The sequence below is a fragment of the Prenolepis imparis genome, unplaced genomic scaffold (genome assembly GCF_030444845.1).
Source record: "Prenolepis imparis isolate NDT839.2.m4 unplaced genomic scaffold, iyPreImpa1.0 SCAF_1, whole genome shotgun sequence".
In the NCBI taxonomy this organism is placed as follows: domain Eukaryota; kingdom Metazoa; phylum Arthropoda; class Insecta; order Hymenoptera; family Formicidae; genus Prenolepis; species Prenolepis imparis.
This window is the reverse complement of record NW_028141159.1, coordinates 15,301,914-15,329,250: the sequence shown is the minus strand read 5'-3', so window position 1 is coordinate 15,329,250 and position 27,337 is coordinate 15,301,914. Positions and strand designations below refer to the sequence as shown.

Sequence of the window (27,337 nt, the reverse complement as noted above, 5' to 3'; positions counted from 1 at the left end):
ATTTACGAAAATTTCGAAAATATTGTAAAAGTTAGTGAATCGTAAAGCTTTTTTATGTTTACTCTAAAATACTCTAAAATTAGAGAAAAACATTCTACTGCACGTTTTTTTTTCATCGTGAACTAAAATTTGCATTAGAGAGAAACCATATATTGACTTTAGAATAACATATTTTATAATAACATAACTTTATAATAACACTTTATAATAACATAACTTACCTACTGAAGTATATTTTCAATCGTAATATTTTTACAGCTGTTCGCTACATATCTTCCGTTTATGTAAAAAAATTTTACAATTTAGCATTTTACATTCGAATAAATTATCAAGACATTTTATATAGCATAAATTTAGATTAATAAAAGATTGTTAGTAAAATATGACAAGAATAAAATATATGACAGCGATATCTTATGAGGATAAAATATCTCTTAATCTCAAGTCGTAAAATAGGAAATAGTGATCTGCGTGATGAAAGCGTGAAGATTTAATTGGAGAAAGCACGTGAAATGTAAAATCGAAGGAAGGTTGTCATTTCGTCGAATGCCTAGTCATCGTATGCAACTTTATTAAATTATATACTGTGCTGTTTTTTAATTAATGTAAATGTCTGTTTTTAATAACCACTGGTAAGCGCATTTCTTTATATCGTATTCACCGTAATATCGTAATACCGTAATATCGTAATCAACATTGATATCCGGCTCTAGTGGAATTCTATCTTTTTCTCTCACTCGTATTTTACTAAATTTTTAAGAGAGGGAGAATACTAGTACATATTTAATTGAAGGATTAACCAAATAGAGATTGCATGGATTGTGCTTACTTAATGCAGAATAACTCGGAAAGCATACATTTTTTTATATTTAATATATATTTTTGATTGTATAATTATATACTATATTATAAAAAAACAATATCGTGTTATTTAAAAAAAAAAATTGTCTATACATACGTATGCATATAATACATTAGTGAGAATAAAAGTGAGATGAGATTAATAATATAAGCAGATTGGATTATTCTTCATTGTGTAACAGCATCTATATAATATTAATTATTTATTTATGATTTAATATAACATTTTACATTTTCACTACTCAGTGAAAATATAAAATATTCAATTCAATTTGATACAGAATCCTGTTGTGTGCACCAGGATCATGAATATTATGACCTGATCGTTAACTCACGCAGCCGGTGTGTGTTCTTCTCGAAAAAATAAAGAATCAATTTTTTCTCGACGTCGCATAATGCAGTTTACGCGGCGCTATTAAAAAAGTTATTCCGTGTCCGGTGATGCTGAATACGCGTCTGATCCTTCAACGTATGGCGAAATCATATCACCTGAATATCCTGAAATTTGATCGCTCCGCGAACCGTCCTGATTAGCGCTTTTGATTAGTGATTCGATTAAACGTTGATTGCATCGCTGTCATGCAGCAGACCGCGGGTCGCAGATTGAAAAAGTATATTATATACCATCCCCGACCGCCTTTAACGTGTTTAACGTTTTTAACGTCTTTCAAGTTCTTTCGCCCTTTTCTTCTGTATTTATTCGCTAAAGCGAACGTGCTTGGAATGGTGTTGTTTCATTTTTCCTGTTTTTCGTATACAGGACGTTCTTCCATGTATCGGATATCTAGACGTTACGGATACTTAGACATTAAGTAAAAGAAGCTCTAGCAATTTAAAAGTTTTTCCCGATAACTACTGGTAATGGCGTATTATTCGCGACTGAGCCTGCGATATTGTCACGAATCGTGCCCTTTTTAACGAAAGTCCAAAAGTTGCCCTAACGAAAGAGAGACAACACGGTTATAAGGATCGAGCGAACATTTCTCTTCCCGTCCTTCTACGTTTATCCGGTTACCTCAATTTTTCACAACGCCGGAAGGGACGAAAGGCTAAGCGACAGAACAAAATGATGAGAAAAGGTTGATCGAGAGAGATTTTGAAAACTTTGAAACTATAGATATATATATATATATATATATATATATATATATATAAAGAAATTTTACAAAATATTTTATTAAAAGAATTGCCATTCTCGAAAAATGTGCGTTGTGTAAGTCAGAAATCTAGTCATCAAAAGCGTAAACGCCAGTTAGAAGCTCTTTGTTAAATGATAGAAAGATTGTAATTGCAGTAGCATTATCCTTGCAAATTACAGTGAGAAACTGCATAATTACTTCACGCTTCTTTGCACTTCTGCTTGATAAAATGGCTGCAACAAGCTTTCCAGCTTATAAATTAGTTATTAGCTACCAATACTAAAGAGGATTTTGGAATAAGCTCCGGGATAAAGGAGCGCATAACAAATTTAATGAAAGACTGCGTGCAATCTTCTGCACGATTTCGCGCCGCGCGTTATGCAGAGATTCTTATGTTGAAAAAATTTCCGTTCTAACAAAACTATTGAATATTTTAATCAAATCGACTTAATTTATTTTAAACGATCCATATAATTTTACGATAGAATTTGGAGCAGAATTTTTTTGCCTACAAAAATAAAATAAAATCTAATGTTGTAGATATAATTCGAATTTCTTTATAAGTGTTTTCTCTGACATATTAAATTACAGACATATAGCTTTATATTCCGGATTTCTCTCACGAATTTTAGATTGTTTAAAATAGAATGAAAGTTTTAAAACAATAATATTTTAGCTAAAAACTAAGTAAATTTTTTTTCTATACAGTATATGACGATAAAAAATAAATGAAAAGATAGAAAATAGAAAATAGATATTTTCTATTTATATAAGAGATTTATACTTTGGGAGTAAATTGCTATCAAGCTAGATTGATTTGATCCATATAGGAATCCATGCATCAGGAAGCTCTAACGCTTCGGTGTTAACATAGACATTTCGATGAGATATTTTACTTAGAAGTACTTTTATTCAATTTTATATCCAGGATATCAGAATGATTTAGCTGTGAAGGGTTAAGGAAAGGGCGCGTTACGAAGAGTTAAGGAACGTAATGGCGCGGATAAAATCGGAAGGTCTTCGACCAGACGACCCGAGAGCCTGTCCCGGTCGGCGGGTCATCACCTCGGAAACGAACAATAGCTCGCACTGGTCTCTTCTGTTTTACGATTATGGACAAACGCTGGTAAACGCATCGATGAAATCGTCCCTTATGACCCTCACGCTCGCTCGTTAACGTCTGGCAGCGGCAGGGATAACGTTGATACTGCTGCCGCCATCGCTGCCATCGAGCTAACCCCGTGTCAACCCAGGTACAACATTCGCGAGTCGACAAATACGATTACCCGCCCACCTTGGTGCCCAAGCCAGGCTGAACCTAGTAGTGCTTGTGGATACACAAACTTGCCCCAGATATCGGGATTTAACCCCTCGTCTTCCTCTCTCTTCCCTCTCCCTCTCTCTCTTTCTCTTTGCCATGCGCCGCTGGGCCTCATCCCCTTGAATGCCCTCCCTCGTCGTTGCAACCCTTCCTCCTCGAGCCTTTCGAAGCTCCCTCGGCAATCCCTCGAGTGCAGTCGGTCGGTTATCTCCCTCACTCTTTCTCTCTCTTCCTGCCTCTCCCTTAAATCTGGTTTGCTCGATCGTCAATTATCCGCGAAAAGGCAAATTTGCTTATGTTACAGCCCTGCCTGCCCGATTACTCGCTGTTACACGTTGAGTTAATTTCCCAGCGTAATCCCAGCGCGATATCTGATCGTGGCTAAAAAACATGTTATCATGTGGAAACACAAACTCGATAGAAAAAATTTGTTTGGAAAAATCTAGCTGCATAATTGAGAATATGTACATAATCAGATAAAATATTTTCTCTACTGTAAAATGGAATTGGCGCTTTATATTTTATTTTATTTATTTTTACTTACCTGTCGTTCTTTTTTGTTAATTTATTATTTTTGATATATATAGTATCTTATTTTCCAAAATGTAATTAAAAATTAATTTGAGAGTATAACATCGTAATGCATCTTGTAACAAGTTTTGTAATTGCTTCGACACTTTGTCGGCTACTATTAACACTGCGTCAATGTTACGTGGCTACCAATACCCTTACTTCTTTATAAGTGTACCTCGCACAATCATCCAATACACATGACAAGTTAATTTACTCGTGTTAATACGTGTATCCATCCACTACTTAATACGTTGAATATTGTCGCGTTCAACTTTGATGAAATTGCATATTATTCCACGCAAAACTAATGTAATCTGTCTATACAGCCATGCATATGAGAGAGAGAGAGAGAGAGAGAGAGAGAGGAAGAGAAGGAGAGAAAGAGAGAAAGAGAGAAAGAAAGCAACTTCACGCGAACATGGGAATATAGGCTTAACACATCGATTTTGAATCTTTCTCTTTCCTTGGTTCATCCATCACGCAACTTATCCTATAATTATCCTGTCAGTCAATCATAGCAACCCTTGCTCCATTACGTGTTTCGTATTTTCTTTTCGCGGCATGTCTATCATCGAAATGCTCTTCATAAACGCTTCTTAATTCCTCCGTAGAAGAGTAATACATTTGGATTTGTTAAAATGTTTAAAATCTTGGCTCATTTTACGTTGCATTATTGAAACATATATATTTAATCTCAAAGTACTGATAATTGTCAATTGTTCGTTTACTATTTGTATACGAACTAGAATAACACAAGCGCGCGCTGCGCGCGCGCCATTTCATTTAAAGATTTAATTTAATTTAATTTAATTATGCGGTAATGGGGATGTATATAATATGTTGAAAATATTAAAATAATAATATGTTCTAAATAATATATTATAATATCTTTTATCCGCGATTAATATTTTTTGACAAAAATCAGTTTATAATTGTCAAAAATATTAATCGAATTTTAAATATTATAACATCCCTTTCTAAAAAAGGCATGTTAATTGTAAGTCGATTCTCGCAAGTATTGTTGCATTTTTTCCGCGATGCCGATTGACTGTTTCGATTCGCATTGTGCGTTATATTCATATCATCGAGAGGCTATCATCGCAAGGGTTAGTAGTTTAACAGTTTATTCAAAATAAAATTGAAAAAAATAATATGTTTTAAATAATATGTTATAATACTTTAAACTCGATTAATATTTTTGATAGTTATCAGCTGATTTCTGTCAAAAAATATTAATCGCGGATAAGGTGTATTATAACATATTATTTAGAACATATTGCAATTTTAATATTTTTAACATATTATTTTAAAATTTAATTGGCAAATTAACGCTTTAATCAGCTGATTTCTGTCAAGAAATATTAATAAAGCGTTACTTTGCTAATTAAATTTTAAAATAATAATATGTTGAAAATAATAAAATAGTAATATATTGTAAATAATATGTTATAATACTTTATCCGCGATTAATATTTTTTGACAGAAATCAGCTGATAACTGTCAAAAATATTAATCGAGTTTAAAGTATTATAACATTATTTAAAACATATTATTTTATTTTATTTTATTTTGAACAAACTGTTAAACTACTAACCCTCGCGATGACAGCCTCTCGATGCCACGAATATAACTCACAACGCGAATCTTAACAGCCAATGAGCATCGCGGAAAAGCAACAACAATAAACTTTGATATATGCGAGTATCGATTTTACATATCTTTTTTAGAAAAGGAAAGGATTCAGCCTTTTTGTCGCGCAATTACTCTGCCATGAGCATAAAATAATAAATACGAGTCAAAAATAATAAAAAAATAACACGCACTTTATATATCGTAATTTTATTGTGCACAAAGTAAGAATGTAAATAGATTAAGTAGTACGAGTCAACAATTTCTCACCACGGTTAGCCTTTTCGTCGCGCAATCACTTAATCATTAACATAAAATCATAAATGCGAGTCAAAAACAATAAAAAATAACACGCACTTTATATATCACTAGACAACACAAGCTATTTTATTCAAAGATTTAATTTAATTTAATTTTATTTTATTTTAAACAAAACTGTCAAAACTGTTAACCTTCGCGATGACAGCCGCTCGATTAATATTTTTTCACAGAAATCAGCTGATTAAAGCGTTAATTTGTTAATTAAATTTTAAAATAATAATATGGTAAAAGTTATAAAATAGTAATATGTTGTAAATAATATGTTATAATACTTTATTCTCGATTAATATTTTTTGACAGAAATCAGCTGATAACTGTCAAAAATATTAATCGAGTTTAAAGTATTATATAACTTATTATTTAATACATATTATATTATTTTAATTTTTATAACATTATTTTAAAAATTAATTAGTAAATTAATGCTTTAATCAGCTGACGCTTTAATCATATATGTCATGTAGAGCTTTAATGAATTTTTTTTCAGTAGTAATATAAGACATTAATCAGACGTTGTGATTGCTCGGTAGATACACTGATAAATTATCCAAATTAATTATTATACAACAAATTAATTATATAACAAATTAATTATTTTTTACAATAATCAAGCTTCAAATACACAAGACATCTCGAAAACATTTCTATGAATACGAGAGAGAAAATATTATTGCGGAGAAAGAGACATTCTCTCTCTCTCTCTCAATGTCTCTTAATCAGCTAATTTTTCTGTCAAAAAATATTAATAAAATTTGCTAATTAAATATTCTAGCTTACCTATTTATATTTATATTGTGTATGTTATAATTTGTTAATTAAATTTTAAAATAATATGGTAAAAGTTATAAAATAGTAATACGTTGTAAATAATATGTTATAATACCTTATTCTCGATTAATATTTTTTCTTTCTAAAGCTATATCTTTTTGAACGAATCTCCTTCGAGTTTTAATTAATTATTAATATTAAGTCATGTATACATATAGTATCGCGCGCGCGTTATTAGAGTGAAGTTGCCGATGTTTGTAGCCTCGGCCATTACCGAAACGCCGCGAGTATCAGGCAGTTCGAGCTTCGTCCCGCTTTGATTAATTAGTAAGCATAATCGTTAGAGACGATTTCTAATCTTTGTATTGTAATATTTATCAATCGCATATCATAATTTCAACGTTAATATGTTGGCGTAATTGTTCGAAAAGCATATTTCGCGAAAAATTCGATCCAAAATCTCTTGCCAACATAACCCAACTTAATCTGTTGTCGCGCGCGCGAATGTGTTGCGATCCGTGGATATATTTATCGTTAATTCTAGTTTACATATTTATATTGTGTGTGTTATATAATGCGAAATAATAAGATTATTCTAATATATGTATGTATTTTATTTGTTACAGGTAGCATTGCGATACACAGTACGATTCAGGCGTCGTGTCGGGAGTGCCGTGTAAAGTGTCGCGCGTCGGGAATGCCGTGTAAAGTTTCGGGCAAATAATTATTCGTATTTTCGCGAGTGTCGTGAGTGCTACAAAGGACCAAGAGAGGAGGAGGAGGCCCGGGGAGGCATCAGGTGACAGCGGGGCATCTGTGAGGTATGCAAAATAAAAACATTTTTTCTAAACTGCATTTTTTTTAAAGCTGTTATGAGATATCCAACACACACATATATGTATATACATAATTTGAATATTTTGTTTTCAGATCAATGTGTGCTGTGTACTACTACAACTCAGCTATTGCACGTATCGGTGAGTGAAAAATTGTTTATTTATAACATTTTAATAGCGCTAATAGGGGTGTATATTATTATATACATATACATATACGATATGTTGAAAATATTAAAATATTAATATATTTTAAATATGTTATAATATTTTATTCGCGATTAATATTTTTTGGCAAAAATCAGTTGATAATTGTCAAAAATATTAATTGAATTTAATATATTATAACATCCCTTTCTAAAAAAGCATGTTAAGTCGATTCTCGTAAGTATTGTTGCATCTTTTTCGCGATACTGATTGACTGTTTCGATTCGCATTGTGCGTTATATTCGTAGCATCGAGAAGCTGTCATCGCGAGGGTTAGTAGTTTGACAGTTTGTTCAAAATAAAATAAAATAAAATAATATGTTATAATACTTTAAACTCGATTAATATTTTTGATAGTTATCAGCTGATTTCTATCAAAAAATATTAATCGCGGATAAGGTATATTATAACATATTATTTAAAACTAATATTATTATTTTATTTAATTTTATTTTGAACAAACTGTCAAACTGCTAATCCTCGCGATGACAGCCTCTCGATGCTACAAATATAACGCACAACGCGAATCTTGATAGCTAATGAGCATCGCGGAAAAGCGACAACGTTAAACTGCGATATATCGATTTTACATATCTTTTTTAGAAAAGGATATAAATTAAAACATTGAATATTAACTTTGTATATCGTATTATGATCCTGTATAAAATTCATAATCACTTTATGGGATGTTGGTGCTTTTTGAAAAAATTCTTCCTGTAACAATATATATGTATACATATATTGATTATATATATATAATTTCATGCGCAATCTCATAATTAATATATTATACTAGTTTAATTATTTCTTCTAAAATTTAATGCGTGCTTTGGATTATTTATTTTATATTATTATATTATTTCTTGAAATTTATACAATGCAATATGTGCGATAATAATGTAACAAATGATACAGTTACATGATACACAATAGATACAGTTATGGTTTGCAATGATAATTGAAGAGTTTGATATAATAATATTCATTCTACTTTTTTTTAGAGAATCTGAGAAAATTAATATTTAAAATATTTAAAAGCGCGAAAGTTAATTTTAGTTATTAATTGATTGGATGAATTTTCTTCAAAAAAGTAGATTACATCGCCGTATTGTGCGGACTCCTTTTTGTTTCGTGCGGCTGATTGTGTGCTAGAGGCTTTTATCTTCCTAACCAACGTAATAAGAAACCGTGTATCTTTGGTTATCTCGACATTTTAGGCAATTAAGGTAGAATATCCGTTTAGAGAGAAGCTCGTACAACGGTATATCGCGATCCCACAAGTTTCATTTCGCGCATAAGCTGATCATGCAGTCGAAAGCGAGGGCTCTCGTTGCCTGCTTAGCGCATAATACTGAGCGTATAGCGTATAGCGAACTGAGGACGAGTAATACGCGGGATGGCACGTTCGACAGGCGTTTTAATTTGCTATCGATTGGTAAGGCCATGCCGCCGATTATGTACGAGATCGTATCCGCGGCCCAACAATTCCATCGCGTAACATCAACAGCAACACGTGCGTTATATCCCGCATACTTGCTTTGGACGTCGCTAATTGCATTCGACTTCCCTGCACGTTGTCGTTGCGCAACAAGGTTATTATCAGCTCCCTGGCATACTTTCCCAGATTGAGATTAACATTCTCTCGTCAAGAAACTTCTTCGCGAGAATCTTGGAAAAATTAGAGATATATGTAATTGGCATAAGTCGTTTTCGAAAATCTTCAAATTGATGCGAGTAAAAGTAAATGCTTTCTTTACTTAATTTTTATTTGAAAATAAATATATTATCAATTTATTTATAATCACTATTATATTGTTTTCTTAAGAATCTGCTGTTCTCTTGAATTGACTAAATCTAAAATTGACAATTATTTTCAAACGCTTACATTTATTTTTTCAATATTTTTATGTTAAAAATTTAATAAATAACTTTAATACAAATATATATAAATATATTTTATATCATATAAATTTTATTATTGTATATATTTATTTTTATATATATTTATTATTATAATATAAATATATAAAATATATAAATATATATAATTTATTATATATTACACATACATATACTCATGCAAAAGATAATATAGTCCGTCTGTTAAAAACTTTTTGACTTGAAGAAATAGATAACGATGCTCATTTTTCTAAAAATAGCGTTGCGCTATTTGATTTGTCGGTCAATCTATTTGGGGTGAATATCGGATGAAGAAAGCCGACCGACGTATTTTAATTTCATATATCGATTAGAAACCCTACGGCAGATTACAGGCGGTATCACGTGGGCCAATAGTTTCATCGACACGACAGATATAGTAGAGCTTAGCTTTATACGAGGTAAACGGGTGACAAAGCATGTTTCTCGAACGATGAGTACCGTGTAACACGGTAATTAAGGTCGCAGGTGCATTAAACGGAGAAACACGATGCAGCTTTTTCGAGCCTACGTTCACGAGCGCGTTTATTGATGTATTGTCAAGGTAAAAGATCGGGACGACTTTGAAGTCTCAATTCACGGTAGATGCGTTTAATAACCGTGTGCTAGAAAAGAAATATTATAAAAAGGAATAGACGTTCATTCGGTCGTAACATAATTAAAACGTTATTATCTTATAATTGAAATTGAAACGTTAATTTATATAAATATGCAATTTTTATTCGATCTCTTCCAAAATGAAAGCTCTCTCTTTGGATGTAGCAAATCACGAGCGAATCTTTCTGAATATACTGTTTGTTGACTGCGCGGAATATTTTTAGCGAGAGATCACTCATTAATTGCCAAGAAGCTTTCAATGTGCCGACGGGCGTAAATTGATCCAATTTACGAGTTCGCGTTACATCGCATCGCCAATATTTAATTATCTGAACCGCAAAAATAGACAATATACGATTGCATCAACTCTCTCAGTTATTCGTTTGCAATCGGAAATAAACTTGATGGAAAAATCTGATTTAAGAAGAATAATAGCGAAAAATAACAAAGCGAAGAGAACATATTTGCAATGAGAATTTATACTCTGATGGAAAAGCGTCATATATAATCAGTTTATATTCAAAATTCATTAACCATATCAAATTCAAACGCCGCTATATATGAGATTATATAAATGTCAATATATAGTTATATATATAATTCTCACACAGACTTTGTGGAACAAATATAATTATGTTTGTATTAGGATAATTTAGTTAATAATCTGCAAATAGCTATCTCAAATTTGCAGATTGTTTATATTTGCACGTAAATATTATCCGTAGCAATCATATTATTTAAACAAACAAATAAATGCTTAAGAAAAACACTATATATATTGTATATATATATAAAATAAAATAAAAAATATTGGAAAAATACTATTTTACTTATGTGCAATTATTATATTTTAAATGTGTGTGTGTGTAATAATATTATATGTAGATAATTACATATAGATAATATTATTTATCTTAGGTATAATAATTTTTACAATTTTTCTGATATATATAAAACGTCCTGATTAATCCGGTCGTCTTGCTAGCAGAATTTTTTTTTAGTAAAAATATTCTCGATTGGAGAAAACAATTGCTAGATTATGTCGTCGACAGAAACCGAATAATGTCGTCAACGACGACAATGGTGGACAATGCGAACGGATGCTAGGCAACAACTGGCAATCTATTAATCTTGCGTCAACAATCGAAGACTCGGGCGAAGAGGAAGAGGCGGCTTCTCGTGCATGGGCACGAGCGGAACAAGCTAATATGGGAAATGACGAGATCATTTCATTATTGTTCTGTCATCTATGGAATTTTGCGCATTTCCCGGCTTCGGTATAGCTCCACCATTATTCATAGCGGATAATCCTCATCAATCTCTATTTCTTTCACAGAAACGATGGCTCGGTGACTTGGCGATTTCAGTGGACAATTTGCAAAAATCTTTTCATATTATTTGTGACAAGTATTTACGAATAAGATGCTATATCAGAAACATAATTGATTCTTGATATCTCTTTGGTATTTTTTTTGTTTGTTTCTTGTTTGGATGATCAATATATTACACACACACACACAACTTAAATGGAAAATTCTGACTGTCGAGTATTATTTTTAATATTGTTATAATATATATACAATATATATATTTTTTTTTGAAAGAATCAAACTTAAAAGAATATTTTATCAGATTTTTTAATTAAAAAATTAAACATTCTAGCAATTATATACATATGTTTAATTGTATAAGATTAAAAATTACAGAATGACTTATTTGTCAAATTAGAGTGAAAAACTGATTATATTTTCTGATTATCGAAGAATCCGTCACGGACGTATCACAGAATTAACTTTGTTGTTCATCTTTGTTTGTTCTGAGGCAGTTTTTTTTTAGAAAAAACAGCCGAAACGCGCATACAAAGATGACGAAGCCGGAACCGGATTCCTCGATGTATATCAGAGGTCCCTTTAAGACATCTCTTCGCGGCTTTTACATCCAGTCACTATACCTTTCAAGCCTCGACACACTTTCCTTGTAGCTTTTCGAAGCTTCACGAGGAAGCGTAACGGGTGCTTTTTATCCGCCGTCTGTATTTCCTCAGACAATAAAGAGCGTTCGTTTGTAAACTAGGAAACGTAAAGAATATAAAGGCGTTGTTTCTATAATGCTCGGATATCTTCGTAGCATGTGCCGATGTGCATTTCTGAAAGAAGATCTGACAGAGTGTAATCAAATATTCCGTGCAAATGTGCGATGGGCACCATAACGCGAATCTAGTTTGCTAGGATATTTAAAAGTTTTTCCTTTGCTTTCAGTATTACATTTATTATAGGAAACATAATATCTGTTGGAAAAAGAAAACTTAAGATAATATATATTCCTCTTCAGTCGAATCTTTATTTCGCCACAAACTCTATTTTATGAGAATAATTACTAAATTCTTTTGTGAAAAATATATTTTTGTTACACAATTTTGTTTTCATATTATATTTTAAATGGAATTATATTTTAAATATAATCCTTGTTAAAATTTTATAATAAATAATGAGTGAATAATTTGATGTATATATGAGTTAATGATGAAAATTTCAATTAAACTAACAATCATGTTTGTTACATTTGTAGACGTCATTAAAAAGCGTACTTTTGTTGATAACGATAGGACATTTATATATTCGGTTTGTCTTGTTAAATTATCCTGGCTTATGCGGATGTGTTGTTGCAACGTATCCGCTGTAAGTGAAAAAATCCCGCGTTTGGTCAGACTCGCGCGCGAGAAAATACGTGCTTTCAAATACAATTTCTGTTTACGATAAAACTGTACATTGGTTTTCTGCATTGAAAGGAAATGTTGGTTTACTTCGGTGTATGTATGCCGCGGCACGTTTTGTGCAGAAAATTGGATAAAAAATATTTTAAGTCTAAAATGTTCAGCTCTCTATAATATTTATAATATTTCGACATAATGACGTATTATATTATAGTGATAGGATAATTTTATTTTTAGAATTTAATTGGCTTTTCCGGTTACGTATTTTTTATCCATTACTATGCTTAAATAATAGAAGAATCGTATTAAAACATTTCATGTTCTCGGGCTTACTGTACTGCTTTTAAAAATCAACATAATGCAAGGAAAATATGTCGCGGTATCGGGTCATTATTAAGCGGAAATGATATACGAGCCACAAATCGAGAATCAAGCCACAGCACACTGGTACTTTCGTGTATTTTTTTACGCGATCCATCTTTGCATAAGTCGAAACGAATTTAGGTGGCGTAAAATTAATCTCGCAATATGCGGCGGCGAGGTTTACGAAGCGTGATTTCAACGATTAAAAGTCGTAGTAATTTCGTTAATATTTCTGCCAAAGCGCGAACACTCTTCGTGCGAGAATAGAGCGGATAATCAGCTTGTTTAAAAATAAAATCTAGAAATTCATATAATTATATTTACGCAGAAATGTATTGTGACATAAATGCGGAAGTAAGCACAATATTTCTTTAATTATTGAATTATTTACGTAATGTTTCTATGTAGTTGCAGCAATATGTCTTTACCTATAGATTTTATGGTCTTCTTAAAAGAAGTAATTTACAACATTGTTCTGTAGAATAAAGTTTATTAGATAAAACATACAATCTAGTACGAATGTATTAATATCACGACGAAACTTTGCTCGGTTTTTTTTTTTATATTTGTATATCGTTAGTCAATGTTTTATTAGTGCACATCTCGCTACAAATCGGAATGTAATCAAAATTCTTACATTTTATGGTATGGTACTTTTAATTAAACTAGATCTGTTTCAGTTTATGGTGCGATAAACTGCCGTGTTAATAGAGATTATAAATGCGCGCAACAGGTTCAGATCAGCTGATCATTTTCTTTTTTCGATGAGATAAATGCTCGAATATTTCCGCTAAATTATTGCTAAATAATACTAATATTCAAGGATATATTATAGTAATACAATTATCGTATAATGATAGCGTATTCTAGATATTAATTAATTAATAAAGCGATTATTTTACTACTAAAAAGTTAGTAGTATTCAAATTATAAATGGATTATAATTTTTTTTAATGAAAAATAATTTAATTAGAGAATATTCTATAAGTAAGTACTGCTATTTTTAAATTTATACGCACTGAAAAATAATGATGAACTAATTGTATTTTTATCTAATGATAAACATATGGCGTTTTATTTTTATAGTTTAAAATCGATAACAGCTTTTCGATCTAAAGCGTTTTCGAACTGTCGTTTGCCTCGGTTTCTCTTAAAAACCGTGTTTTGCCGGATAAAATTCGAAATGTCGCGTACCCTTGGCGCGAGTCTCAAAGAAATCCGAGAGATTTTATTGACGGGACGAAAGATACACGCAGGCGAAACGATTTGGAGCATGAAAATCGTAACACGGAAAAACACTCGGTCGGAAGATTGGAAAAGCTCGTTGAAAATCGGTAGGCGAAATTTCTTCTCGTCGTCTGATTTTTCCTATTACACGTTCTGGCTCGGTACCCTTTAGCGACTGTCGCGGAGACCAATATTTCATTGTGTTCACCCGACGCGAAATCACGTCGAACAAGAATTGTTCGTTCAACAACGTAACGTTTAACGTTTTGCTCTTAGTACATTTTGGCCCGAAAAACACTTATCCGAAAGAACTCGTCGTAAAAAGAACTATAGTACGCTTCGTAATGTACATTCGACGATCGGCCAATTACTTATGTTATCTCGGGGGAGAACAGATTTATCCAGTAAAACACACACAATATCTGATTTCTCATTTCTTTTAGCATTTAGATTACAACAGCGCACAGCTGGCATTATGAATAAAACATATATTGCATACATATTTTATTTGCGATTATCAAACTTGGACGCTGCGCGAGTTAAATATTTGCCGATTTCTCGAAGCACACAGCTTCGATTTTTCCCCATTACTCGTCCCGAGCGAGTTTGATTTGTAGCATAATAAAATTTATCAGAGGCAAACGAAGAGCGAGGTGCTGCACAACGTACAGGGGGAGAGTACATAAACCTATATGTGCAGAACGGATTTCTCGAATGGGAAGGAAAACATAGCCGCGAATTTCGGGAGCAGAACGAACGTCGCGGATCGTCGAGCGGACTAATTTCATTCTTGATCTTGTGCATTAGTTCTGCTATCGACATTCGCCCCGAGAGCGTTAATTCCCGGCGTAGAGACACCGAAGAAATATCTCGGATCGAGACGAGGGTTGCCACTTATGTACACGACACCAGACTCGGAGTTTCTGGAAATGGCGTTGTCAATAACCACCATCTCGATTCTTCTTAATCTTGATTAATCCTGATTTGTCGCCAGACCTGCCACCTCGAGAGTCCGCGACACCTCGTTGCCGCGCGCCGTAGACCCATTAGTCGACGCTTAATTAGCTGCCTTCTTATGATTAATTAATTGATTATTTGTCGTGTCAACAGCAACGAAAAGGGGTTGGTGTTGGATTAATATTTGTTAAGGATTAAGCTCTGCCGCGTATTTATCGCGACGAATGACGTTTGCTCTTCACTTTATATTAATACATTGACATTCATAATTCTGCTTTCAACGGACGACGTGTCTTTAGGGGAAGAGAGAAATGTCTGTTTTCTCCACTGTACAGTTTTTTCATTCTCAAACGTGACATGGCAATTTTACAGATTCTTATTCTTATATGTCTTGTTCAAGAACCAATAAAGCAGAGGACTAAAGTAGAGAATTTTCAACGTCAAGAAATGCAAATTTATGAATAACCGAGAGGGTTTATGTGCCTTTGCCGATTCCGGATCGATGTCTCGCGATCGTCGGTGCTTCTGTGCTAGGGGGAATATGCTCCCAATATCTATTCATAGCGTGTGGCTTGACATAGAGCTGAACTTTTTCTCCTGGCAGGCGAATGAGGTACGACCCATTTTTCGATTAGACCTTCGAAAAAAAAGAACCGCAACGAGGATCCTCGATCGAAGGACCGCTCTTCGATCGAGTTATTGTCTCGTTTCGTAATTTATTAGACAAGACAAATTGCTCGGATTCATTTCGGCCATTACGAGAGCTGATCTTACCGAAACTGGGAGATATATCAGTTCTTTTTGCGCAGCGCGAAAAGTCTATCCATCTATCAGCGCATTTTTTGCATAGAATGGTGTGATGCACCGAGTTTACAAGTTAGATTATGTGGATTTATGCCGCACCTTCTCAAACGCGCATTTTGCGACAGTGCTTTAACAAGATTATTAATTATTATTCGATTATCGTCATTGCAAACTTTTTTAAATTCTAGCACTGATTTAAGCTTTTAACTCTATTTTAATACAATTATATTTTTGACGTACATATATATATATATATATATATATATATATATATATAAGATATCACGTTTAGGTAAATATAGGTACAATGTATGTGTATGTATGTATAGCAAATAGTATCAAAAATCTTGAAACGCTGTGCCTATTGAACGTTTCTCCTTTTTGTGGCCGCGCCTCGCTGTCAGAATCGTTCATGAAAGATGATGGATCGTCGATATAAAATGCGGGGTTGCGTAATGAATTCAAAATTATGCGTTTTATCGTTTTGGGTCGCTATTCTGCTTTTTTTTATCACGTAGACAATTCTTCACGTAACGCGATAAGAATGACACAGCTCATCCCTCTACTTAAGAACTATATATGTATTCTATATTATTTCGTTAAGTACTTGCATAGGCACGCAATTTTTATCATATAAGAGATAATATTATCATCAGATTTTTAATTACGTAAATATAAATTATAAAAAGAGTTTAAGCCTTACATAGAAAAAATTCTATGTAAGAAAAATTAATTTAAAAAAAATTAAGGTCTCTCTCTGTTTTTCTCGGTGAATCTAAATTTCGCATCTCAAAGTATCGCCTACCTCCGTCTTCTCGCTTTATCCCGGAATATCTAGATTTCGACCAATCCAGCCCTTTCGTAGCGCACCACTTTTATAATTACTCGAACACAATCGGCAAACAACGGCAATTATGGTCGTCTTTTTCGCGCAGCGATCGTCTTCGCGTATACACGTCTTGCTCGGCGAGATCTCTCGAAGCCGCTTCACCCCCGAGGGTTCTTTTTTGTTCTCCCCTCGACGTAGGGAGAAAGAGAAAGAGAGAATGGAAGCCGTACGTAAGTTGCACGTAAGAGTGCCGGATGCTGGATGGGGAAGGAGAATGCGGGAGGGTTGGGGGTGCGGATTCGGCCGGGAATGCGCGCCGTGGAGTACGCGCCGTTCCGCTCCGCTCCGCTCGCTCACGCCCGCTCTAGGAGCTAGCGGGAGAGTCAGTGCGCGGCGAGGCGCGCCAGCTGCCGCACGTCATGATTCTACCCCAGGTGAGCGACGATGTACCCAGATACTACCACTACCATCCCGTCGTTAACAGGACGACCGCTGAGAATCGTGAATATAATACACTCAAATGATAGTCCCACCTGTGCATGATGAGTGTGTCGAACGATCTTTTTGCCTTGGTTCTTCATTTCGTTCAGCACGAGACAGCATGACTAAAATCTGTCATCTTTCATCCCCTCGTTTCTTCCCCCTCCCCCTTTTCCCCCATTTTCTCTCCCCTTCTTCACTTATCCCCTTGTCCCTTCCTCCCCCCACGATATACCGCGCCCCTTATGTGTCGTTACGTGTAGACGTAATTTACGTGAAGGATGCAATATTTAGAGGGGAAATCGAGAGTTGAACACAGAATAATGCTTCGCAGAGTGCGAGTATACGAGATTTTCGCGAATATCGCGCAGTGATGTGAGCGGCCGGCATGAAATTTTGCGTGATTCGGCTCTCGAGTGCCTTCGAACGCGAAGGGAGAGTAACCTCGGATTATTTCTAAAATCGAAAAAGTGAGTGAAGAGACGAGAGATCTCTTTGCCGGACCGAAGGGGATGCTAAGTGATAAAATCGAATTGTGCTGTCGAAAAAAGATTCGCTTTCTAATGTGCAAACATTACAATTTGTTTCGTGATCTCATATGTCCTATCGGGGATGGTGACACATATTGTTAACGTTTCGTGAAAATAATTTGCAACCGCAAATTGCACTGATATTCTTGACGTATGGAAATTTGATGCCAGGCGTGTCGACAGAATCGATTCATTCGTCGGCGAAATAGTCCGCGGATAAAAATAACCCGAAAGATAAAAATGTCGACGATGGAAATTTTGATTTACGAGCGAAAGACTTACGCTAATAATGAGAATCGCGGCCGAGATAATGTCGGAGCTTAATTTCATTATCAGTTCGGTGAGTCTCCGGAAGCGTCTAAAGAACTTTACGGCCTCTTTATCTCCGTGTAATTTTATGCTAAATAAATGGGAAACAAATCCGATTTCATCGTCGACGAAATGATCTACGGTTAAAAGTATCGTGAAAACGTCGATTGAAGAGAATGAAAATTTTATTTGCAAGGAGAGAAATGAATCAAAATATAGTCGTAGTAAAACTTTGTCAGCTTTGAGAAGCGCTTCAAACGTTTTTACGCAAGTGGAATCGAGTCTGCGAAAGTTTCCGAGATACACGGATGCGCAAAACTTTTATCAACAATTTCGCGAATCGGACTTTCTGTAGGAGCGGCTTTTCTATCGCCGCAACAGGTTCTCTTCGTACGTTTCGGTCATTATCGTCACGATAATGCTAATTTCCCTATCGCGTCCATCGACGGATCGATTATCAGTGATTGGCCGACGGAAACGACTCTACAAAGGCGGAAGACGAAATTTATGTGTCAAGGAAGTTAAATGCCCGCACTCTCGTTATGCTTAATTTGTATTATCACCCATCTGCACATGTATTTTTGCATGTCCATTGTTGTAATTATTAAAAAATCCTTGAAACAGCTCTGCTTTTTTTTGCATTAAGATTTTGGGACATTTATGCGTACGAGAAGAATATAAAAGATATCTTGATTTTTTTTCAAATTATTCGTGAACGCGTAATTATTTCATAAACGAGTTACATATTTACATTTACGATGAGTTTTTAATAGCAACATTTTATATTTGCATAAAATATTATATAAATTAATTAATTCATATTTTTAGAGAATTTATGTGCGTGTTTGTAAGAAAAATTATATCTCTCTTCTCCGTGTCATTATATATATATCTTTTCAATTTATATAAAATGTTTTTTAAAAAATTTAAAAAATAAAGTAGAAGAAAATTCTTAAGAAAAAATTTTTAATGTGAAATATTTTCTTTAACATCAGTCTTAAAATACTGTAGCTAGCAGTGCTGTACTTTTAACGTCCATATAAACTGTCACGGACGTAACAATAATCCGATACTAAAACAGAAAATTCTGATACGATACTGTTCATATCACATGTTGGGTTTTACGCTTACAACTATTATTATCTTCTATAAATGTCGGACGTTTTCTATAAAAAGTTAAAAGTATGAAGTTAACCATAATTTTGAAAAACTTATTTTGTGTTGAAAGGATCTTCGTAAGATTATATTCCTAAAATTGTACATTAAACGAAAAGGTAATATTGTAAATCGTAGGGACTGATGTGTGTGGTTATTTTCTCCCTATAAGAGAGAATGAGCGCAAAAATCGTGCGCTTTATGGAGTGGTGAAAATTCAATTTCGCGGAAAAGCGGCTAAAAGAGAAAAGCGCTGTGCACTTTATCATGGAGTTCCTTGGAGTTTCCGCGGAGTCGCACAGCGATTCGCAAAAATTACTTTTTCACTGGGGCAAAGTTTAAGGGGGCTTTTAAAGGCCGAGTACTCGTCCAGAATCGTTTGAGAGAAGTCGGTGGAATCGACGCGATTAATTTGCTGAAAGACCAAACTTTCGGAAGAGGGCTTTCCATCCGAAAGCAGATTGAATATCGCTGCATGTGCCAATTTGTCCGTACTTTCGAGGATCCAGGAAGGGATCAAATGTTTTAGACATCTTTAATTGGAAATAATTATAAATATTTTTCAATTTTCCATCGTAATTTTTCAATTTTCCTCATCAATTATGAATCATAGTACAGTTAGTCAGTGATCTACAATGACCGAGCAGCTTCTGGAAAAATTTCATTTTTAAATCTCTAGAAGGGCTGTTCGTTCTGTAGAGAATAAACCGTAACGTCAGTCCATTAGAAGCAATTACAGAAATGTCTTTAAAACGCTTTCTATCTCGCGGCATTTTCTTTAAAAACGCGCCGCCGGTAGAATATCTTGCGTGCATTTAACGTCTCGCGTGCAAAAAAGTACGAAGCTCATTTCGAATACGAAGATTATCTACGTGATACACACGAGAAACTGTGACACTAGGAGATACGAATTTTGCGGACGTCTGTTACGTGCGGTACGGTAATAATCGTGTCCGAGTTACTTAATGAGTAGAAATTGTTAAAAATATTTGTATTAAATATTATCGTTGTATTGTGCAAGAGATGGCTGTCAAAATATTGAGAGAGAGTTTATTGTTTATATTGGCTGTGAACTTTGAGTTACAGTGGTGAATAAATTAATATTTTCTTTTCGTATCTAGTAACAAAACGCTCATTAAAACGTGCGTGTAGCACTGGAAGCAAAACATCTCTGTTTGCACTTGGCGAACCGCAAAACATTGTAACGTCATATGCTACACTCAGCAATATTTTGCGGCGCATATTTTGCAGCGTATATATCATCACTTGGAAAACACAAGCATCTAAAAATAGAAACTTCCAGCTATTAAATGCACATTGCAACGAATGCAAAATGAGAAAGATCAGAAAAATAAGAAAAATTCATAAATGAAAGACTCGTAAATTATAATGGTTACGAAGATAGTCTTTTAGTCTGACATATATAAATGAGAAAATGCTAGGAATTAAATTTGAAATAATGAGAACGCGTGTAATAGACTTTTTTCTCTCTCACAATTTATACCCTTAATATTCCCGAAAAAACTGTACAAATACGGACATATTAAAAAATACGAAGTGCGCATAATGCTAATTAAAAAAGCACTTAGCGTTCACGCGTGATCGTCTCACTCGTATTATGGTATTTATTCTAACATTATGGCGGACGAATGTGGTCTTCTTTTGTGAGATTAAAACGCATTAAAAATTTTTCCAACTGCGCAGCTGTCTTACGTAGTACGTGAATGTAATCAACGGTTCTCACAACGAGACGAGAAAGGAAAATTTGAGGATTCTTTCGCGATCCAATCGAAAAAAGTTTCGTATATTGCGATAGTTGCCCAAGTCCCGTAAGTGAGTCGCGCTTCTGCGGCCGTTTGATTTCATCGTCGAGATCACGGGGGGGAGCATAAACGTCGTGATATGGAAACGGAAGCGAAGTTTAATCTCTCCGCGGAACGTTTTCCGCAATTGTTCGCGATCGGCCAAGTTTCAGGATTTTTCAAGAAACTTCAGAAACGCATCGCAACTGGACCTTCGTGCTGTTTTCCTCTTGACAGAATGGAATCCGAACTTCGTGACTTGGAAATTGTCTCTCGATCGGATTTTAATTGAATACATTTTTTTGTTCCGAAAAAAGAAAAACGCGGCGGAGTTTTGTGTTTAGAGATCATCGATTGTTTCCGATCGAAAATAGATGCGATAAGCGTTTATTCCCGCGAGAGAGACAGCTGTGCTCTTCAAACTTTTATTTGACGAAAGTTTTTTGCATTATCAATTTTTAATTGAGATATATTTGAAACATATTTCTAATTAGAGATATATTTGAAATATATTTTTCATCAGGAATTGAAATTGATATAATTTAGCGATATAATTTATAAAATTATTTTGTTTCTATATTTCGATACACATATATAATTATGTTTAGATTTCAATCCTATGAAAACATAAAAATGATTCTATGTTTATTTATGACAACGGAAATACAACTAGCTATCCGTATTTATAGCGGAAAATTAATCCCCGAAATCGAAATTATATCGTTTTCAGTATCTTTTTAGATTTCTAATTTTTCTTCAAATATTTTATCGCGAACAAAAATTGGCCAGAGTGCCTCAAAGAGCAATATATCCCCGAAGATTACAATCTACCCAAGAGCAATCATAAAAGTGTCACATAATTATGAAACCGAATAAACTAAAGATACTCTGTCCTTAGGGAGAACATCTCGAGGAGACTCAGCCATCTCACAACCCTCGAAAAAGAGTCTCATTTTAACGAAATAAAATTTCTCTTCGAGTTTTATAGCTTTTCTGGGTGCTCTCGTGTGCACGATCCAATCGGATCTACGGGATAAATCGGATTCAGATCGCAGGGAAACTTTGCTCGCGCGACGGTTTTGCTTTCCTTCTTTTACGATTTTTCTGACAATGCTTTTAAGGTATCGTGCAAAGTCCAAACGCTTGATCCCGTCGAGAAAATGCGTTCTCAATATCGCATCGTGATAATACAATTTCATCGAAACTGCGACGCGTAAACCTCCTAGCATAATCCGAATGAGAAAATCGAAAAGTAAATACTATATTTTTATATTATCGCCTACTCGCGATAGCATTTCCCGCTTAGTCTCACATCTTTATAAGATATATATATATATATATATATATATATATATATATATATGTAAGATATTATCTCTATAGCTTTGCTTCATGGAATAAAAAAATAATAGTAAGAAAATATTCTATTAATCTCGATAACGAGCTGCAAAAAAATTTTTCCTCTCCGGCAAAACGGAATTTTTCCCGACACACGATCTGTATGTTTTGCGGACTATCGGCGCGCTGCATCGCGAATGCACGGAATATCTTGTATCTCGTCGGTTAGCTTTGTTTAACCGCCGCTAACGTGTAACAATGTAATTAGCGATCGCGATCTTCGGGTACGCGCGCGCGGAAGTCTTCCATCTCTCGAGGAATTCCGACCATCGCTCGCGCCCGATCCCTCGAGAGATTCGCGTTCTGACGAGAAGGTGGAATGTACCCTCTAGTCATCCGTGGCTCGTTGTTTTTTCTCCCCATATTTGGGGTTGTTCCGAACCAATTTAGATCAAAGGGGCTTGTTCTGTAAGGGATTTTCCATCCCGCGTGTGACGGCGCACACTATCTACTTGCCATACGTTATATTTCTCCAAAATGATCGAACCATATCCGATGTAGATGCTTGTAGCAAAGTGCTCTGTCGACTCCATCGCGGAAAGCGGAAGTTTGTACGTTCCCTTAAATTTCGTACAACACGCAAGTTTCGATGGGAGCTATAATGGATGTACTTGAAATAGGGTATACCGATCTTCGAGAGCGCTTAAGGATCCCTTCTCCATAGGATGATACGCTCTCTTATCAGCTCTCCCGACCATCGCGGTTTCTCTCTATCAAGAAATGTTAATGCGTAGCATTAGGGGATTCGCGAGACACGCGATATCTTCGCAAAAATAACAAATGGAACATTTTTCTAAAAATTCCTTCATCATTCTCGTCATAAATAAAATTACTCAACGATTTTATATACATATAAATGATTGTATGAAGTAGAAATCGATAAAGACGTTATCATATTTCTACAATTTTAATTTATTGTAAGACAGACCTTCCATTTGTCACGCACATTACACAAAAAATAGCTACAGAATAATCTTCTGCGTTTTAAAGCATTTTTTCTCATAAAACGCATATTTTATTGATGAGCAATTTATGAATTTCTTTCTATGCACGGGCAAACTGTTCGCCAGTCTAAGCGCACCATCCTGTTTATGTAATCGGTCGCCTAACGACAACAATAGATAGAAGCTAAACTCGGACTTGCCATTTACTTGGCAAAATTCTCTTGATGGTATTGTTGTTGAAACAATTAGTGCTTCGCTTCGCGCGCTGACGTTGCGAATTCCCGAGAAATTCCCGTGAAATAGGCCGCCAATGGACCGTGCTCGAATGTAATGTTCCATTTGATGGCACATCCATTCGCACGGCGATTGCACGCAAACCTACTTCCGCTTTGCACTCGACCGCGTTCGTCGGCCGCGCCTGTTGCAGAAAATTAATTCAAGGGATGTGCGTGGGTACTCGCAAAATACGATTCGACTCCGTTTCAGAATAAGTTTGACGAGTATTCGATGAGTTTAGATTACTCTGACACTGTCTAAAATTGTCGGTTTAATTCCGTAAATTCGACAGCAAATTTTATTTGCAATTTGATTTTAATTTTTAATTGAATTTGGCTCTCTCAATTTATAATTGCCAATTTTATTAATACTAAACTTTTTAGTTTTATTATAAGATTGTAATTAAATAAAAAAAAGAAAAGAATAAAAATCGAGACGACATAAAAAGTATTCAAATATTCAAATATTAAATATATAAAAATATATTTTTATAAAATATTAATTATAAAATCGAATGCGTTTGGCGTTGATATAAAATCATAATTCCATGGTTCGATAGATTTTAACAACATTAAAACTTTCAACTTTTCAAAATTAGTTTAGTATTGGCAATCTCAGTCACTGACAAATCTATTTTATGTCATAAGAAAGTTTGTAACAAGAATATGTTGTTTACATAACTGAGGGCGGAATGATGGAGATGTTTTTCATTTTGTAATGTAACTTTTACGGATTTTTTTCGTATATAAATGAGAGGCGATAATAATTAGAGAGATACAACGTTATTTCATATTTTTAATAATACTGAAAAAAAAAAAACATTGAATGAAAACGATATTTTTGCTTAATAAGAGGATTAAATTAAATCGCAAAGGTTTTTAATTAACTGTACATTTTAATTCATTTTTTATTTCAAATTAAATTCATATTACGAGGAAACTGAGATCGTTGTCCACGCCTTCGTTGTGTCAGACAGCGCATGTTGCCCGAGTAAAAAGTTCGCGCTTGCCACGTGCGTGCACATGCGACGAGTATTTACGATAAATATCCGCTAAGCAAATGCAAGTCGCACATCCGCGTCCTCACCGTCCTCCCCACTTGTATTTGCATGGTAATTGCTAATTACCAATCTGGCTTTGTACCGAATGAGAATCTCAAGAGCGGCTGATTCAACAATCGGTGATAATTATCTACGCTCCCAATAACATTAGAAATCAATCGCAGAAGTTAATTAAATTAAATGAATATATCGAAATAAATCCTCGCGATACATGGCGAGATAAGTTTACCTTACAACCAATTATTTAAAAATGAACATTTGTTCTTATTGCAATATATTATTTTTGTCTGCATATATCTGTGTGTATATTGATTATATTGATCGATTGTATTATTAATTGTACAGTTTGAAAAAAATGTCATTTTTCGTAGAAGAAAAATTGTAATGGCTTTAATTTTAATAAGTTCTAATTTAATGGCATTATCTATCTAAACTATCTAAAGATATGATGTGATATTTTTCTTTTTGATATTAACGTGTGAAGTTTTCCGAAATTTAAGAGAAGTCAGTTCGCGACAGTGATGTTTCACCCGTGAGACAGCGCGTCGTGTATATGACAGAACATTTGTCGAACTACACAGTATCATGAAGACGCTTCATAGAGTTAGTAGTAATTGCTTGCGTACGATGTACAAGGAAAACCGTCATTGTGCCGCGTATATCAAACCGTATAATATTAAACACTCCTCGTAATCCTCGTAAGTTCGCAATGTCTCCCTCCAGGATTTTCGAATCTGCTGCAGGAAGTGATTGTGTAGTAACTATCTAGGAAACTGTGGTATCCCCTAACTGCGACCCTCGGTTTCTACCGGCATTAAACTAAATTGCAGCTGGCATTGTAATCTATAATAAAATATACGAAAAATCTAATTTAGCTCCATTTCGATGAACGATGGTTTTATAAAGAGAAACGAGGCTTCTATAAAGAAAATGATTTTACAATAATTAATTTACAATAATTAAAGAGTTATAGCAAGTCTTCCTCTCTCTTTTTCGATGCTCTTCGTTTCTTTCGCATTGATGTATAATAAAAAAAAAGACTTGCATTTACAATCAAATTTATAAAAATCGCATTTAATATTCTTAATATTTTTATAAATTTAAATGAATTATAATTGCTTGAATGTAAAAGTAATGTTCGTTATCACGCTTTTATATTTTTAAAAGAGTTTTGCAGAGCTGTTGCTTATGTTCTACGGTCTTGAATGAGAAAATTATCATGAAAAAATAATTGTGCTTCGTCAACTTTGATGATACCATTCAAATATGGTAAAGGTAAAACAAAATAAATATGGATGCTTCGCGCGCGATGTCTAAAGTTTCGTGGTCACTTTCCTTCCCCAGTTTCATCATTAACCGCAAACTGTGCTAATCGAAGTGCCACGAAAGGTTCCTAGTTAGCCTTTGTATAACGCTGATGCTCAGGTCAACGAGCTGTTCAATATGTAAGCACTTAGGTACCCGCAACATGTACATCGTTAAACTTACGCTCGCTCGATGATATACGTATACACCTTTGTCAGTTTATTTCGTCGCGCGATGGGAATATCATTGATCGTTCACTCTGTCTTTGTGTGTGCGATGAAACAGACATTTTCATATTTAAAGCTACCCTGTAGATACTAATTTCTGTACATATTGAATATCACATTTCGATATTAATCGCAATTAATTTTATAAAAAGAATATTATTTCATTGATATATGATGTTATTAATTAAATGTAGCATCAATCATATCGCGTGCTTTAATCAAAATTTGTATATCGCCAGAATTGATATGATCATCGAGGCGATTGCTATTTAATAGGTGCCATGATGATTGCAGAATTTATTATAAATCCCGATAATAATATTATCCCGATATTAAAACCGAGATTCTCTCTCTCTCTCTCTCTCTTTCTCTCTCTGTTATTTAGTCAAAAAACGTTCCAGATTTTGATTTGTTTGAACGATCATTAGTCGATCGGGTCTACCAACGGTTTCCTGAACTGCGTCAGTCGCAATTTAGTGGAAGGTTTCCGCTTGTTATCCTTTGTGCAACATCCGACTGTCGACGCAGAAGCTTGTCAACTGCACAGGATACAAGTACGATGTGGATTATCTTAGTACCGTAACCCGTATTGCGTGTATCCGTTCTACCAACCATTTTAACAGCATCTGGACACACGAATGTACCAAATGAATCAACCTTTCAACTTTTACCTTTTACTTCTTCGCGTTCATGTCTTTTCTTTACACATCCGCGATCTCCTCTTCGGCTGGGAAAATCTTTGATTAAATATCAAGGATTTTAATAAAG

General features: G+C 34.3%; 1 protein-coding gene across 3 annotated transcripts in view; it reads left to right on the top strand.

The window, feature by feature from the left end:
* Positions 1–7,546: 7,546 nt before the first annotated feature.
* Dop1 (dopamine receptor, D1) overlaps positions 7,547–27,337 on the top strand; it is a 93,567-nt gene continuing 73,776 nt past the window's right edge. The window contains exon 1 of one of the 3 annotated variants that reach the window (XM_083057486.1): positions 7,547–7,589. Coding sequence is in view for 2 of the 3 variants with exons in the window: in XM_083057405.1 (XP_082913531.1) it covers positions 17,528–17,584 (57 nt within the window). In the remaining variant the exon portion in view is untranslated. Of the gene's footprint in view, positions 7,590–17,474; positions 17,585–27,337 lie in introns of those variants that run through there. The other 2 variants (XM_083057405.1, XM_083057441.1) reach the window with 2 other exon arrangements.